Source organism: Taudactylus pleione, unplaced genomic scaffold (genome assembly GCF_031769625.1).
Source record: "Taudactylus pleione unplaced genomic scaffold, aTauple2 ptg001207l, whole genome shotgun sequence".
Lineage (NCBI taxonomy): Eukaryota > Metazoa > Chordata > Amphibia > Anura > Myobatrachidae > Taudactylus > Taudactylus pleione.
In genome coordinates, this window is record NW_028285608.1 from 483979 (window position 1) to 503107 (window position 19129).

Consider the following 19129-nt stretch of genomic DNA (forward strand, 5'->3'; position numbering starts at 1 on the left):
AATCGTGCAAATCGTTGGTAAAATCGTTCATCTGACAATGTGTATGCACCATTACCTCAACCATTTCCCACAGCATAGCCCATATATTAAACTTGTTTTTGGCGTTTCCAGTGTTTACATATCCAAGCCCTTTATCTTCAGTAATATAGAGTTAATCATAGCTATCATTGTGAAGTTGTTGCGCTAGTAAAACTACAAAAAGTTTACTTATGACTTTATACATCTCCTCTTTAGTATTTGTTTAGTTGTTTTTTTATAACCGGATGTGTCAGTGATGCTACGGTAATTTTTTTTTATGTGGTTTAACATGTAATATATTAAAGCTGGAGATTAGCAAAACTGTACAATAAAATAAAGAATTGCAAATGTAAACTAGATTCAATATTAAACAGCTCAAAGTTATTTACATTAATGTTTTGAATTAAATACAGAGTAATTTTAATGAGAAATAATAAGATACAATTTCTTGCTGGCCATGTTTTATTTTTCTTAAATAGGGGATCCAATAGTACATAAATAGTATACAGAATTCAGAGGCAAAACAAGTTTCCAGAGAATTGAGATACTACATGCTATTCTTCTCATGCAGGTTTGAAACAAAAATAAATAAAAAGACGTTTCAGTAAAAACATACAGTAAAAACCAAGAGAAAAAAAAAAAAATCTTACAGAGACAAATCTTAACTTACAGTAATGTTGTACCATAAATCCATGCATGCCGTTCTTAGCATTGCAATAAAAAATAAAACCGTTTCTAGAAGTATTTAATATTTAAGCAGTTCCTATGGTTTTTTAGAGCTCCGTCAAGCACTTTAAAATGACAAATTCCTATACACAGTGAGCACTGTCCTTGAAATGAAGAAATTTTGGGGAAAAACAAAAGTGAAGACACAACCTGTTAATAGGCAGGTTAAATATATAGAAATGTAAACCAGAAATCAAAGTTCTATACCATACTAGCTCTTTCCTGAGGCTTTCTAGCGGTTGAAGTGAAATCCCAAGCATGCCTTGTCAGATAGTAAGGCATCCTGGGTAGTTCAACAGCTAGAAACAAGTTGTACACCACTGTTTTAAACCGTTCAAGATGTTGTTGTTTTTTTTAAACACATTAACATCTTCATGATATAATAAATAAAATACTGCATATTAAACACTTCACTACATAGGATGCAATTCAGAACATTTATAAATATCTCTGCAATTTTCTAAATTTAACGATAGCTACTACAATAATGCTGGCTTACAGAGGTGCATGATGGATAGCACTACTGGTGGCTACCAAATGGCCACAAACTGTTATTACCTTGAGGTAGATAACACATGCATACCGAAATCTGCATTCTTCAGTTGCTGCTGGTATCATGTGTTTTAAGAAATGGATATGAATAAAGCTACACAATATGAACTACCTTAGAAAATAAAAATACTTAACCAACGTTCAATAAAAAAAAATGATGTAATGTCTCACTGTGTCAACATCATAGGCAAGATCAGTTAATATTGAGAAATATAGCAATTAATTTGATTAATTCTTCGTTTAGTGCATTCTTTTTTCTGTCTCCACCTATGTTGCATTATTTAGTTTTTTTTTTCCTTGTGTGCAAATGCCATGCCAGTTTAAAAATATGTAGAAAGTAATTTCAGATTGTAAAAACAATGGTAAACAAAACTAAAGTTAAATACATACTAAAATACAAGTTGGGTAAAAAAAACAAAAAAACAAAAACAAAAAACAAAACTCACACAAGACAATTGATGAAGTATATGAAAAAAAAATTAAATGAGTGTTTTAGTTTAAATGTTTCAGAATGCTGCCATAGGTTTTGCGGGGAATTTGAGGGGAGGATTTCATGGCAGAAGGTGCCAATGTTGCTTGTATCGATTTAAGGGGTGAGCCGACTGGATTTTGAAACTGGGGAATACCAATAGAATCCAGCTGCTTATTAAGGAAGATATCACCACTAAAACTCAATAAGCCCTCGTCGTGGTCTTTACTCCCACACTTTCCATCTTCTGTTGGCTCAGGATCCAATACTTCGGTCTCATCTTTCTTACTAAATAAATTATCTAGGTAACCTGTATACGTATTTTCTTTTTCAGCGTGATCATCTTTCCTTACTTCGCAACAAAACTGGTCTATCAGGAAGCAGTCTTCACCGCTACTGATTGGGCTGTCCCAAGGATTTTGGTTTTTGGCACCCAACTGTGCTAAGTTGGCCATTCCTTTCTCCTGCTTTTCTAGGCTTACAGACTTTGATATTATGGATTTCAATTCAAGTTGTGTTACAGAACTATTCAAGTCATTGAGTTTGTCAACACTGGAAGGCTCATGTTGCAAACTAAGCTGAATAGTACCTGCTATAAATGAATCAAAGTCAAATTCTCTGTGCTTCTCCCTCTCTTTCTCAACTAGCTGCTGCGACGCTTCTTTGAGAGCTATCTGAGCTTTCACCAGACCATTTCTTTCACATTTTGATTTGCCTCTCTTATCTGATTTCTCCTTACTTTGCTCCTTCCAGTTAGAGAGATCTATAATAAGTTTTGGCTCATAATAATGATTAACTTCACTTTCTCTCCAAACTAAATTATCTAAGTAAGATGAGGACCTCATTTTGTAGTTACAAGTATGGCTACACTCCAGATCACAATATTTGTTTTCATGGTGACTTGGATATTGCCAGGAAGGCTCAACAGAAAAGTAGGGATCAAATGCTGGATCTTCCATATATTTTTCTCGATCTCCATCCATATATTTGCGAGGGTCTACCTGAACCTCCTCCTCATCACTTCCATCAGACACAAGAGCCCTTGGATCACGCTGAACCTCATCAGCTTCAAAATCATTATGTATTGGCCAATCGTGGTCGGAATACTGACTGTCATGATATCTAAGAAACACAAAAAAGAAAGCAATTTGTTCTTTTGTTCCCTTTGACACAAGATAGTATAACAAACGGACTGATATCTACTTATGTAATCATTTCATACAAGAGCACCTTTCCAAACAGCTGTGGGACCTATACGTCACATACCGCTGGTAGATTGCTTTTAGGACGGAGAATTTTGGACATAACATTAAGACATTTTACCAGTTGCAAAAACTAGTAAAATATTGCTGACCATATTCTACTTAAAATTGATCGCAACTAATGTTTGGTTTTGGGAGCGGAATACTTGTAATATGCTAAAGCTCTTCAAGTGCTGCTCAAAGTGTGTGTGGTGTGTACATGGAATAGGTTTTTTTTTTCCTTCCCCATTTAGAGGCTACTACTAGGTTCTTTGGCACATTTAACAGAGGATAGGGGCATGCTCAGCACCAAGATCTTACCCGAGATGCCCCTTCATCTTCTGGCACCCTTGCAGACTCTACCTAAAGGGTATCAGCACTCCTCATAACTTGATCATTTTTTGTCTCCTACCCGGTTCACCCCTTCCCCAAGTATGTGAGCTCTTACAGACAGGGCTCTCCTGTCCTTCCCCAACACACTAGTGCCACCCACGTCTCCTTCTCCACTTCAGCTACTCTGACTATTCGCTCTCCCATATTTTGGGTACAAGATCACTGAGTACTGAATAGATTCCTACTCGCAACTTCTGCTAGCCTCATTAAAATTACCCTCCTAAGCCCCATTTATCAGTCTTCAGTGTTGTTTTAATGTTTAGTACATATACTATGGTCTACTGCTGTGCACTGTATTCAAATGGTGCCCATCCACTAGCAGACATGAAAACGACTGCACGATTATGACTTTGTAATCATGCAGTTGTCTGTCAGTCTGTGACGAGCCTACACTGAACGAGCAGTCGTTCAGTGCAGGCTCATCAATCATCTGCAAACATGCTCAACTTGACGTTATCGTCTGGTTGACCAGCATGTTTGCACGATGATAGATGTCTAAAAGCAGGCATGCGCATCACTGGTCGTTTTAGACATTTTTGCAAATGATTTATGAACGATTATCTAGTGGATGGGCACCTTTTCTCTTAAGAGTCTGATAATATGAAATGTTTCTAGGTTTACCTGTATGGCACTATGGACACTTTGCAGTGCCTCATTAGCAAATGTTAATAAAACTTTTGTGCACAATAAGCTTCACCATGAGCTTAGCAGTGTCCAGAAGTGAGTGGTGTTAAAAAAAAAAAAAAACCCTCTAAGAAGCACTCCTCAAACTTCAAGGGTCTTAAGCTGGGTACAGTTTCCGGCCGAATCGGAACACATCGGCCGCATCGCTCAGTGCGTATGGACAATATGCGCGCTCACGCATGTGACATCGTTCGGTCATACAGCATGTCCAACTGGACAATATTGCATGCAGCCCCGCTGCAGGTAATGAAGGACGGAACAAGGTATTGTTCAGTCATTCATTACCTTGTTCTGATGTGTACCCAGGATCCAATATGTCGGCCCATTGGGCGGACATATGGGCTGAGTACACATCGCTCATTGTGTAGCCAGCTTAGCTCCCACTTCAACTCATGTGGCTGCTTCTCAGGTTGGAAGCCACAATTGGTGAACTGTCTAGCTTTCTAGAATGGGAACTCTGCAATCAGAATTCCACACAAGTTAAAATTATGGACTTGTCTAAATACAGGGAAAATTACTTGATAGCGAGCTGAATGCAGTTCCAAAGTTCACTGAAGTCGGGGAGAGTGAGCAGAGAAAAGTGTACCATTGGGGATAGCTGCAAGAGGGAAGGGATGGTTCTCTTTTTGAGAGACATCCACAGTAATGTTCATAGGGAGTGCAAATCCATTAATGCTGATTCGATGTCCACTCAAAGACTGGATTGTGCACCTTCATGGTTTAGAACCAACTGGGTGAGAAGACCTGCTAAGTAATATTTACACATTTGGCAAACCCAGACCACCTGTGCAGAATGCTTCTGGAGTGTGCACAAATTTTGGGGAATCTTAAGGGGCCGATAAATAAGCAACATTGATTTTTGAATATATTTCAGAAATATGTAAAAGAGACCCTGACTAGAAGTGTCTGGAACAGATAAAATTCTCTGAAGAACATCCATTTTTATCACGGTAATGTTGCAGACTCATGACATGTGGAACTTGTTCCAATCCAACAGCTCCTTATGACTTCTGCTAGAATCGGGAAGTTTGCTGTAAAAAGCTGGTCATAAAAAAGCCCAGTATTGTTAATTCTGTGGGATTGCTAACAAAGTATAAAAAGCTTTTTTTTTTTAAATTAAATAAAGCTAGAGTAAACCATTTCAAATACTTAAATACTTTACATTGCGTGCAAGATATCAAAATATTGGTGTTTTTTTTGCCATGCTTACAAAATAATAAAAGGATAAAAAAAAAAACACATAAAAAGCCATTACCTTTCCCAATTATAGGCATGGCTGTAGTGGTCATCCATCAGTAATATATCATCTACCTCATCTTCAATGTGAAAGGGATGGCTGGAAATTGGCTCATCCAATGGAAAGGAATAGATGCTCATGTATGGGTGAGACAAAGCTTCTTCTGCCGTTAGTCTATCCATAGGACTAAATGTCAGGATTTGTTCCAGAAAATCTAGTGCTGAAAAACAAAGGAAAAAAGAAATAAAAATTATGGGTTGACGTTATTTGGGGAAAAAAATAAAAAAATAGGCAAGTTAGGAAATAAATGAAAGAATGAAGCATCTGTACATTGGAGGAGCTCACCTTCAGGGCTGATGCCTGGAAGTAGCTGTGTTAAAGGAGTATGTGGCTCAGTCATATCATTTTTAATGTAAACTGGGATTACAGTGAGGAGTTCTTGTCTGTCTTCTTCATGTACAACAGGTATTGATTCTAGAATCAGCTGCATCTGTTCAAGTTCATGTGCACCTTAAAAAGCAAAACAAAAAGTATGTCAAACGCTACAATGAAAATAGAGGTTCAAACAAAGATAAGCCAGGAGAGGAGAAAACTTAAGCAGTTTTTAACTGGTGTAAAAACTGCTAAACCAATAAAACAATATTAAAGAAAACATGGTCTTCCTTAAATCGCTGATGCTAAAAGGTCACATTTAATATATAAAATCTGCATTTATTCAGATAATTGCCTAACCAAGAATAAAGACCATGGACTTCCAGGCAATTATATTTTCTCACACAAGAACTTTCCTTACAAAATGTCACTTGTCTTTTCTGTCCCTGTGTTTCTTGCGTAATGGACAAGATATGTGAGAAAGAAAGAACTGCACCAATGTCATAGCACTACACAGATTTGATTTATTAAAAAAAAAAAAATGTAAATTTGCCTCATGTTCTACAAAGATAGGTTGCCCTACTCTAATACATGCGGTACTGCTTAGGCAAAGAATAAATGTTTTAAGTCAGTTAGAAACTACAAATGCAACTTTGCCAACCTTATCCATCTCTCACTTCTTTCACACTCTTTGGAGTGCTAGATGCATCTACAAATAAACTGGCCGAAATACAGTCATCATTGCCAACACAACATTCTCGCTCCATGACACCAAATAGTTTGCAATCTCTCATGAGCGAGGCACTCTCCCTCCTACCTTACCCATGACATCACTATGCATATATATGGCTTGATTGCGCTGTACTTTGCCAGTTGGTCCCCTATTTTGCCACTGTACGTCAAAGCAGTAAACCACTTATGTCAACTTACCTGCAAAAAGGGTCTTTCCAGTCAGCATTTCAGCAAAGATGCACCCAGCTGCCCACATATCAATAGCTTTAGTGTAGTTGTTGGGTGAAAGTAAAAGGCGTGGAGATCTGTACCATTTTGTGACAAGGCCTTCAGAAAGATGTCCCTGGAGGGAAGTAAAAATAAATAGTAACTCAATACCCACATTTCAAAAAACAATATTAGAATAATGTACATTTACTGTAAGCTATTGCATGTATATGACCATAACAAAATTGCAGATAAAAACTGTTGAAACTAAAACACGTCTTCTATCAACAGCCTAGCTCCCTTTGCCACAGTCTCACAGTAACTACGGCCAATTTAGAAATCCTGGCTGGACAGCTTTTGGATGTCTGGTTGCTTCACTATATAGAATTTACGCCATGAAAGACAAAGCTAGTAATTTGATGGGCAGAAATAAACATATTGGACAGAATTGGAGACAGTTAGAAAAGCAGCAACGTGTATTTCAGCACAAATCCCTGTGGAGGTTATACAATAATTATGATGCATAACAGGATGTGCACACTGCTCATAATAAATCCCAGAAGTCCCATTTGTTTGAAACTTATTCATGCATTACTTTTCTTTTCTTTAATCAGTGGAAACTGCTTGCTTACAGATGGCCATTTGTTTTAGTATGGCACTTGATATTGGGGAACCGTGGAAGGTAAAGCAAAAAACCCCATTTAAACGTATGCTAGTTTGAGACCTGTTTAATAAAATAACTTAAAAACAACCAATACCAATAAATTAACAACGCAAAATTAATCAACAGTCAGAGAAATTAAATGTGATTTGTTAATAAGCACCACTATATAGGTTATTAAATATTTAAGCATGTGAAATATGCACATTGACACAGTGGTGAGCATTGCTGCCTCACAGCACTAGCTCCACTGGGGAATGGCCTAATGTGAACAACCAATGACTAAGGGCCATTTTCAATTAGACGCAAAAAGCAGTTTTCCGCGAAAAAGTATCGCGGATGAAGTCATTTCCCCAGGCGGAAACTTTACGTATTCAATTCCAAATGGTTTTTGCTTATGTGAAAACGTAATGCAATGTAAGAGACGAAAAAGATTGACCTATGAATAGGTGGTGAAAAAATGTGCAGAATTGCGTGTTTTGGGGTGCAAAGGTGGGGAAATCACTCAGCACCCTTTAGACAGCCCCAAAAGCATAACTGCGTCCAACAAAATCCCTAAAAAAAATTAAAAATAGAGGAACACCCCCAAAAATTACTTTGAAAGAGGGGCAAAAAAGTGCAAAGTGGGTGTGAATACTTTTAAACTAGCATAATAGACTTTTTGGGGGTCTGCAAGTATGGGGGAGGTGTATTTTTTTAAAGCAGATGCGTTTTTTAAAACTTCATTTTTGTGGTTTTAAACCATGCTAAACACCCATTTTCAAGTACCCCAAATTTGACAGGACTACTTATTTTCTCCAAAAAAACCTGCTAAATGCTATTCTTCACCACTTGTGCAAAGACGCTAATTAGAGGCAATTGACAGTACATTAGTACCCCAAATAGCTTCAGTACGGCTATTCGGGAACATCTATATTGATCCCCAATGTTAGTGCATCTTTTCGGGGGTGCCAGGCTGATTTCCCCATTTTTTACAGCACTTTTCGCCCGTTTGAGTTTCGCCGGGATGCGTTTGAGTCTTTTAGAAATGAATACGGCGAATAGCGGGGGCGCGCCCGATAAGTTTCCGTGGTCAAAACACGCGATGTAGGCGAAAGGTGCGGAAGGCGAATCCTTTCCCGACTAACTGAATACCGCCCTAAATATTCTTGTGTGGGAATTTAGCTCCTGGGCTAGTTGCCCGGGAGCTATACAATTAGTATCCAAGATTTTCCACGTTAAGCTGCAGCTCCCAGGTTAAGTGATGTGCACGATACAGCTGTCAGGACACAAGTAACCCCAAAGCCCTACTCAACGCAGATTTGTGCTCAAACCTTATTAGGCAGCTAAATACCCGCAAAATAATTGAATCGCAGGTGGGGAGTTTGATTGGGGCGGTACACCTGTCAAACCGTAACGCAGGTGTCCTAAGGCGAGCTTAGGGAGGACAGAAACCTCCCGTGGAGCAGAATAAATTGCCATGCGCAATATAAATAACTAATAAAATATTTATTACATAAAATAGCAGCTTAGCTTATTGGCTGCTTAACGCCTGCTATACCCTTTATCAATGTAAAACAAGCAAATTCAGCAGACACCAACTTAATGTACCCTAAGTACACTGCAATTTTTCTCGGCAATTAGGTGGTTAGATCTAAAAAGACAAATTGCAGCATGTTTACATACTAAAGGACTGTAAATCTTCATTAATGTCCGATTGGGAATGTTCAGATGTATGTGCAAACCTATTGTGCCACTGTACAAAGAGAAACGGCCTTGCAGCGTGATCATTGTCCAACCATACACTATCTGTCATAGGTTTAGGACAAGTGGGCTGTTTAGCTGGATTGGTATTACATGATGGTCAAATGTCATAGATAATCCATAAACTCATCACTATGGACAAATGATCGGAGCATCTTAAAGGCTTGTTCCTCTCATTACCAAAATGTTCATAAGTGTTCTGTCCATGTGTGGAGTATGGTAAAGGCCAATACATCTCTAACCTGCCTTTGTCACCAGCCATTTCTGGCCCATGCATTCCATTCACAGCTTGCTTGGACAAGCCATTAGAGGCTGTAAATGAAATTACCATTACTAACCAAACTAATGTTAACTATGAAACAAGACCAGTGTATGCTCCATAGATCATGGTTAAGTTATAAAAAATAATGATTTCACTGATAAAATGTTCTTGAAAAGAACACCCAATGACAATCTAAATGGTACACTGCAAAGGAAAGGAACAAAATATTAAAAACGATTAGTATTTGATATTTGCAAGTCACATCACACAAGCATTGTATTCACCTTATGAGAATAATGGGGATCCATAATACGTGCAAGACCAAAATCGCCAATCCGTACTACCAAATCTTCAGTATTTATGAACAGGTTTGCTGGCTTGAGATCTCTGTGCAGCACATTGGCCGAGTGGATATATTTAAGCCCACGTAGCAGCTGGTACATGAAAAGCCTGGCATGCTCTTCACGAAGTGGGCCCTGCTCTAGAAGCTTGGCTAGATCGGTCTCCATATAATCCTGAACAATGTAAACAGAGTTCAGCTCAGTTAGGGAGCCCACGTCATCTGTTAAGCACTGTCCATTAGGGCTGAGAATTTCAAAAACTTTCACAATGTTTTCATGATCAAGTCTCCGGATAATTTTGATCTCCCGCAAAGCATGTTTGATGCTCTGAGGATCTGTCAGGACAATTTTCTTCACAGCCACTCGCTTATCACAGTCATTATCAACAGCAGAAAAAACTAAGCCATTGCCACCATAGCCCAGGGGTTTTAAGTCCATATATCGAGAGCCCAAATCAAATCCATGAATGTTCATGAGACTTTCAAACTTCTCTGCCATATTGGCTACTTTACTTCCTTCCTGCAGAAATTCAATTTCCCTAAGTATTTGACAAACCACTGCTGGTATCTAAAGAAAAGGTTTAATATACCTTACAGAAAAAAAAAAATTAAAAATTAAAATAGGAAAAAAAAAAAAAAAAACAAGCAAAAACAAAAATCAAAAGAAAACCTCTTCTTTAGAATGGTTTGCTCCAATTTTCATTGCATGCCAGCCTGCCAGGCCTGGTGTATCCCACAAGCAACAATGCTAAAGCTCAGTTTTGGCTGTATAAAAATGACAGAATTCATAGTTCACAAGAGATGCAGCATTCCAACAAACATCGACAAAAACACTCAATGGAAGTGAAACGGAATGAAATGACATACTATGCACGCACCACTAGTGTGAAAAAACAAGTTAACATTAAACAAAAACGTGAATAAATATGAAAGAAAAAGGCTTCTATTATCATCCTCCTCCTCACAGTGCAGATACATTCAGTGTTGAACTGGTCCTGAGCAGCGGCATTCTATGGTGCTGGTAAGCACTAAAAAAATGTTATTCCGATGGTTTTTTTGTTGCATACAGTGCATCCGAAGAGGGACTCGTGGCAGATCTTAAATTACAGAACAGTTCTTCTGTTAATGATCAGGTGGCTCCAGCTCACCACAATCACAATCAAAGCTGCTATCCATCTTATTCTCAGAAAACCTGGAAAAAACAAATATAAGTTGGTGTAAGATAGGATTTGGGACACAAAGATTCTCACTAATTAAATCACATAGTAAAAATGACGACGACAAATAGTAAAAAAAAAAAAAAAAAAAAAAAAAAGGCTTATAGCGATTCCATTGACAAAAAGCTTAAAAAAGGGCAAAAGCTGTTACGGAATACAGACAGGAAAAATATTTGCTTTATTCTACATGTTGCCTCAAAATTATATGTTTGACCAACAGGATAAGGCTTAAAAACTGATCCTGGTGCCACTCCTGCTGCAACCACATGACATGGAGGGTGATAGAATTGGTCTCCAATGTCCCGAATCCAATTATACAGATGAATTGCACAGAATGCAAAAAACACAGGGCCTTTATTCAGACCCGCTCGCGAGCGCTCACACGCGGGTCGATGTTGGCCTAGCGCGCATGCGCACGACGGACCCGGCTCCGTCGTGCGCATGCGCGAGACCCAGATAGCAACAGGCAAGCCGTCGCTATGGGTCTCGCTACAAAGGGGGCGTGCTGTCGATGGTGAGTGACAGCAAGCCCCCTTTGGTGGGCGTGCCGGGGGCGTGGCTGGCCAGACGGAGGCGTTCCCATGGGAACGCCTACCGTCTGGGGCCGGCCCCACTGACATCACAAGTGATGTCAGTGGGAGTGCTTTCGGCTCTGATAGAGCCAAAAGCACTCCAGGGCTTGCGGCAACGAGACCCTACCACAAAGGTCTCATCGCAAGCCCGATGGTCGCTATGGTCTTGACCATCGCGACCATCTTCCTGGCCGCTCGCTATAGCTGTGGGTGGTCAACCACAGCTATACGAGCGGCCAGGAGGCCGCTCTAAAAAAATCAGAAGGACGGCCCTGATTCAGAGCTCTGTCAGAGCGTCCGACTCTGAATCAGGGCCACAGTGAGGAATGGCGCAAGAGCAGCACAACAAATCAGACATCTGCTAAAAGACCTGTTCTACCGCAGCCTTAATGTGAATTAAATTTTGCTAATCTATCTACTAAACTATTAGAATGTTTTGTTTGTTTGTTTCTTATTAATATGATTTTAAAGAGGGGAGGTCCAATCAATTTCTATATTCTATTAGTATACCCAACTAGTACCTTTTGCTGCAGATTCTGGTTTTATAAGAGGTTATGTGATAGGTTCAGAGTTTAAGGAACCGGCATGTGTTTGTCAAGTTCACTGCTAAAGTTATATAAGTTAGAGGGCAAAAGCAGAATATAAGTAATTGCTGCTTTAAGTGTAAACTCGACGAAAAAATTATAGTTCCTTCAGCTCGGAACCTATCACCTATACGATATGTCAATCAGCCGACGAATATATCGCATAGTGCATCAGCGGGTGGGTACAGACGATATGTATGAATGTCGTTCACAGACCTATTGCATCTATCCTGCGGCACGGCCGATGTCGATATATCTGCACGTCTGGCAGTGTGTATGGGTGACCCCCACTGACCGCCCAATAGACTTACTGCAGGCATCCGCCAGTGACCGACATATCAAGTGGACAGGTAAGTCTTAACGCCCGCCCAGGTGTGATGCATGCGCAGACGCATTGGCTGAACGATTGGCAATGCTGGCCATACACGCTACAATCGGTATCCGCGGATCGCCCCGATAATTGTAGCGCGTGTGCGGGTGACCGAGGGTTAAATATCGCTTGGTCGGTCATGCGGATTGTCCACCATGCCCGTCCCATGCAAAATTTATGCGTTAAAATGTCGGCCGCATCGGGCAGTGTATGCCCAGCCACAGCTGACAGAGACATTTCCCGTGTTCCTTCCCATGGAAGGAACAGGGAAATGTCTCCTCCCCCGGGGTGGAGCGCAGATGTCGGGGCTAATACACTGCGCTCACAGTGTATGCCGCGGACATATGTGGGCTGGCAGGCTGCCAGATAAAATGTCTGTAGGTCTGACAGGCATTTTATCTGGACGTGTATACCCAGCTTAAGTGTGTATGTACTTATTAATCGTTAGAGAGGTTGGTCGACCAGTTGGACAGGTGTGTAACCACCTTTACACAAAATATATTGTTAGCTACACCATTTTCAATATTTTACAAGCATCCCAAAAACAACAAAAAGAAAAAAGGACTAATATGTAGAAAAATATAACACTTGCCAATTGGAGAAGAAAATAGGCAATGAAAGTGATCTTACCAACAGTACTAGAACTTCTATAGAGAAAGTTCACTAGGAGCCTGGATTATCAAAGTCACAGAAAAATATTAAAGGGGGTCAAAAGAGGTGTAGGCACATGTCCAATAAAGTGCCATCTTCACTTACAGTCCTTGTACGCCTCTACTACTACTATTTACCAAACAATAAAGAGCCTTGTGATGAGCAGAATTCCTAGTGGAGCTTACAATCTACTATATATTCCCTTCCACACAAACACAAGGATGAGATCCTGAAAACATGCATTGCTGGTCAGAAGCCCATAATCATTACATAAAATGTAGACAAACAGTAGAGACATGCGTTTACATGGGACCAGCGTGACATTAAGGTGGGTTAAATTCTCAGCCAGGTGCCTCTATGGGGTGTGAGAAACAAATTGGCGATGTTACTGGGGAGGAAGGCACTTTGCGGTCACTGAAGTTCCAGCAGAAAAAAAACAAGGATAAAAAGGTTGTTAAATATATGTAAAGCATAGAGATGAATGATGCTTATGCAAATACATACAAGTTGGGTGGATGGACTTTGTTTCCCATACAGGTGTATTTCACACAATTTGCTGCTGCTTCCATCATTGGCGTATGTTAATTTGTGTAGTGAATACTGTAAAGCTTGGAAGCACTTTTAAATGCATAAATTAAATATGATTACCGATCCTCTGAACACACACACACACACACACACACACACACATATTAGTCTGGACTTTGAGAACTCTCAGACTGACTAAATATAGTCAGTCTGAGACTATAAGGTTGACAAAATATAGAATTCAGGCACATCTACAGTAGCAACCAGCTGACTATATTTAAGTTCATCCATTAAGAGAAAATATGACTCCCAATCATTACAAAGTAGTAATTAGGACCACTTTTTACTAATATTTGAAAGACAAGAATAAAAGACATGGTTCCCATGCATTGTTTACACTCCTTAAAACACACACACACTATATTTTTAGCATCAAGATACAAGTCCATAACCAAGCCATTATTACTATAACTTTTACTTAGACAGAAACAGTATGCACTTAATGCCATACGAACTTTAAAGATTTTTAACATTAATTACAAAATACAATAATATAAAAGTAACAAAGCCTATTCTGACATCACGTTCATGCTAGCCGGTCATCATTTTATATATCAGTAAGTTAATTTCACATCTTTAATAATTAACACAAATGTAATTTGTGAGAAAAATGTCACTGATGAGTAATTTCACTACCAATAACTAAAAGGAGATAAAATACAGATTGAAATCAGTAAACAAACTGGAAACAATGACTTCACTAAACCGATGCAGCTCAGATATAAAAAAAAAAAAAAAAGGAAAAGTTGAGTAATGACCTCATGTAGATGACAGCACACTCACATCACACCTGATTCACCACACAGAGGAGGAGATGCACTGAGTCACCTTTCCCAGCACACAGAGCCCTGATAGTGACGCACTAGTTCCGGGCACCCTACAGGGTAGTCCCTGGAACACCCTCCGGCCACACAACAGCCCGTCCATTGTCCCACAGCTAGCTATATACACACGGCTACAGCACCGTCCGGGGAACTACACATACCAGCATACATGATGGGCCTTGTAGTTCCCCAGAAGCAGCAATAGGTGGAGGCCACAGAGCGCATTAGTGACCAGACAGGAAGAACACTGTACTCAGCCCCAAGATGGGGCCACGTTCTGACTCATTTTAGGAGACAGCTTTTTTGTTCCACTGTAAAAGTCATTACCCCATTCACCTCCCCTACTGCCGCCAGCCACCTACCCCTCATTGCCCCACCCACTCCACGACTGCCCCCAGCCACCTACCCCTCATTGCCCCAGACACCCTCCCGCTTCTGGGTGTAGCGCTCATTGTGCAGCCCCACATGCCGCATATACAGCAGAGCAGCAGCCGCCATGCCGCTGCCGTGTGCCCCATAGAGACCCGACGGAGGCGGGTGGGCGATACAATAGTAACTATCACTGAGGCCCCATTGGTGTCAGCGCCGTATAGGTGACGGGTCACTAATAGAGCTGGGGAGAGGGGTCCTCCTGGGCCGCTATTGGGTGAGCAGCGCGCCGGGGGACAGCCCCCTCCCCGGCTCCATTCCCAGAACAGCCAGCTGGGCCGGCAGCAGCACATCAGCCGCACTACTATACGGGGCTCTCTATTCACCATTCCCACTACGTCGGGTCCGTAACCCTTGACAGGGCCGGTAAGCAGCCAGCGCCGCCGTCCCGTGTAACACCGGTGTCTCACGTACAGCACCAAGTACAGTACTGCTGCGGGGTACATGGCGGCGTACAGCTAGGGCAGTGGGGTGACAGGGCGCCACATACCCCCGGCGTTGACGGCTGCAGCACCAGCACGGGCGGATCACACGGGGTACAGGCTCCGGCCCCTCACGGTTCCCCGGTGTACACGTAGCCAGGACGGCTGGGGAGCTCCCATTGTTGGGTTGCCGGAGACATTGTTCCTAACACAATGGAGACACCGGCACAGGGAACCGGTCTCCGGGGGAGTCGAGCGCCGGCTACTTACAGCTCTCGTCTGGTTCATATGGAGATGTGTTCGGCGGCCCCGGTGACTATGCCCGTGCTCCCCGCTCAGCCGTGCCTCTAGCCCTGCTGCCGCGTCTACTCGCTCGTTGTTTGCCGCAGTCGCCATGTACTCGGACTGACTGCGGGAGGAGGAGACCTGCAGACACCCGATCTACTGCCGCCCACTGCGTCACCCGGGACGCCCCTGCAGCCGGCACGTCACCCGGGCGGGAGAATTCAAACTGGGTAACACACACCGCAGCTCACGCCGCCTATCAGTGCCTCTCACCCGCTAACCGAGAGACAGCGGGGCTATAGCCAGTGTATTATTATACGGTGTAAGAATGCAGACAGGGCCAGGGTTCGTGTCTCTGTAACGGGGTGACAGGCTGCTAGCAGTGTTGCCAACTCTGATATGAGAAAGTTGAAACAAGCAACCAATAAGTAAAATAAAAGCCCAAACCAATCCTAAAATGCCCAGTTTATGGGGGTGTCTTTGTTCTCACTCTCTACCTGTCTAACTTCCTTTACTCTCCCCTTTTCATTAACCTAAATATTTTATTGTGCACAGCCTTATTATCTGCCTATATTGCTTTTCTTTCTCTACGCCAGCCTCCATATTTTTACCTCCTCCCTCTTTTCATACCTCATTGTCTTGCCAGTCTTCAGCTGGGTACTCGCTGATGTGTGAACCCAGCGATGTGATGCCCAAGTACGCGATTTATCTCGGGCGGTCGGGATGCGGACGCTTGCATTACCGGCGCCAATCAGAATCCCGGCACCAGCATCCCGACCACCGGGATGCCGAAGGTAAGTTGGGGGGAGGGTTAGGTACTAGGGGCAGGGTTAGAGCTAGGCACTAAGGGGGGAGGGTGCAGGGAGGAGGAGGTTAGGGATCCTGGCATCGGGATTCTGACCGCCAGGATCCCGACTGTCGGTATTTCATACCGATCCCCTGAAAATATCTATGCAGGAACTGTGTGATAATATGCAAATGTTGCAGCTGCTGGGATTTGTATTGAGAAACCCACCAGCCGCTTCGCAAATCCAATCAACTAATTACAAAGATGCATCGTACGCAGATCAGCTAATAATCGGCCTTCTGAGTAACCTCATGGTTGCGCAGAATGGCTGCAGGAACAGATACGTCTGAGCCATATTTACTGTATATGAGATCACAGGCAGAGGTGCACCCTGAAAACAGTCAAAACACGCCTGCGTTTGAGTCGCCATGCACACACCCCAAACAGTCCCTGCCTGTCAATCACTTTGTGAATAAATCCTCACTGCGAGCGTCATCGATTATGAAACTTGATGCATGCACAGACCAACGATAATCGGTCAACTGCGTAAACATCTGCATTGTGTCCATCTCTGTATCTGGTCCTCTTGTTGCAAAGGCTACAGCAGATACCAGCACTGACTACTGCAGTGTAAATATCAGTTTACTTCATACAATATGCACAGATTGTTGTACACGATGAGTATTTTTCAGAGAGATTTCTTAACATGTCCAGTACATATAGAAAAGTGATCCAAAGGATACATTTCATACAATAAAAATGTACAGATCCTTCGATTTACAGCTCCTTACACCTGGAGATTCACTATGGGGGAGGCAAGTGTAGACTGGAGATATTTAAATTTGTCCACCATTCCATAACAACTTCTTTTTGTTCTCTTTTGTCTGTAATTATTCCTATTGGTTGTCATAGACAGCACCCCCAATTCTATATAGAGAAATAATAAAATGGGGTCCTTCTATAAAATAAAAGCAAAAATATTACTTGTGCATATGTTTATCTTTCTGTTATCTAGAAATAGGGTAATGCCACTTCTGCATTTGGTATTAACACAGATGTCTTTTTATCCCAGCTCCATGTTTTTTTCTCAAATTGATGCAAATGTAACTTTATTGATAACCTTTTTATTAAAACTGACCCTGGGGTAAATTTACTAAAATGAGAGTTTTTAGAAGTGGAGATGTTGCCCATAGCAACCAATCAGATTCTACTTAACATACCCCTCTGTATTAAACAGATGCTGTAACTAATTTAATATCAACTCAGTATAGTATATTTATGCAGGGATGTGTGTTATAAGTTTGAGTGGTCATTTATTTTTATTATTATTTTATATACACCATTATAAATTGTATATATTTAAATAAAACACAAAGTATTGAGCTAGATTTCTAATGTTAAATGACCACACAAACTTTAAAAAAAAAATTGAGCTGGGATAAAAGGACTGTCCCTGTTACAATGTGTCATCCATTAAAAAGTACTGACATATGAAACGCGTTGGAGGACACCGCTACAGCTGCAGACTTCACTCCTGGACCAGATGCCGATCGCTCCCGGCCCACAGTGGGGGACACAGTAACCGATAAAGGAATAGGAGAACAAAGTGCTCGCTGCTATAGAGCACAGCCACCAGCACAGCCATCAGCAGCAGGACACCGGAGGAAGAATCAGGGTAAGATAGGGATAGTTTACCGATTGTATTCCCACAATCACCCTGGTCCTGCTTCACACAACCAATCCCACTAAAAAGGGCATAAACATTCCTACTTTGTGGAGGTGGAGTGTTTTAAAAAAAAAAAAAAATTCTTATTTATTTACTTTTTGTTTAAGATTAAAAGTATAGATGTTTATGCAGATGCACCACTTACACTGTATAGCGCTCATCTTTACCTATCGATCATATGCACCACATCCTGATTGAGCAGCTTCATTTATACTCAGCGCAGGACTGTCATTTTATTTCCCAATGTTTACGCTGTTGCATGTCATCAGACAGATATGAGAGGGCAGCAGTGGGCGTCACTATGCTCGGGTAAGATTTGGAAGGCATTAGCATATTTTAGCAATTGCGATTCATGAGAGATCGCAATTGTGATTGCATTAGCGTAAATCTCAGAAGAGTGATACAAAAGGTCGACAATGAAAAGGTCAACACTATTTTGGTCGACATGGGATAAGGTCGACAGGTTCAAATGGTCGACACTTTTTTTTTTTTCCTAACACTACTCTTCGTCCTAACCCTAACCGTCGGGGTAAGTGCCTAACAATCCCTCCTAATGCCTAACCCTCCGGTAAGTGCCTGAACCAAACCCTAAAAAAAACATATATCGACCATTTCTATGTTGACAATTTACATGGTGACCCTTTGAACCTATCGACTTTTTATATCTGATGATTTTGTGTACTGTCGACCTTTTGTCATGTCGATCAAATAATTGTTGACCTTTTCATTATCGACCTTTGTATGGAACCCATCTCGGAATCAAGCCCTATGTGTGTGGGCTTATTGAATAATTATAATTTATCTCTTATCTGCACATGATCACTAAATAAAGCTTATCAGGTTTACATACAGTAGTTGTGTGTAGATATTGCTCAATGAAAAGATTATTTTTGAAAAGATCTTTTGGATGTAAATTCATTAAATCAATATGTGTGTACTCCTAGCAATTGATGAACATCTGAGTACAAGTAGTTTAAAGCAGGATTGCTGGATTTGTACTGTATGCATAGATGCTGCTTAATAAATTGGTACTTCAT

At 41.2% G+C, this 19129-nt stretch overlaps 1 protein-coding gene across 1 annotated transcript; it reads right to left on the reverse strand.

Annotated features, from left to right (window-relative positions):
• Positions 1-462: 462 nt before the first annotated feature.
• On the reverse strand, positions 463-15756 carry MAPK6 (mitogen-activated protein kinase 6). The gene is made up of 6 exons (XM_088462360.1): positions 15565-15756; positions 9582-10829; positions 6623-6767; positions 5666-5830; positions 5339-5540; positions 463-2887 (listed from the first exon to the last, which is right to left on the reverse strand). Exons 2-6 carry the CDS (start codon positions 10134-10136, stop codon positions 1789-1791), a joined length of 2166 nt encoding a protein of 721 aa, XP_088318486.1. The 5' UTR covers positions 10137-10829; positions 15565-15756; the 3' UTR covers positions 463-1788.
• Positions 15757-19129: the final 3373 nt, after the last annotated feature.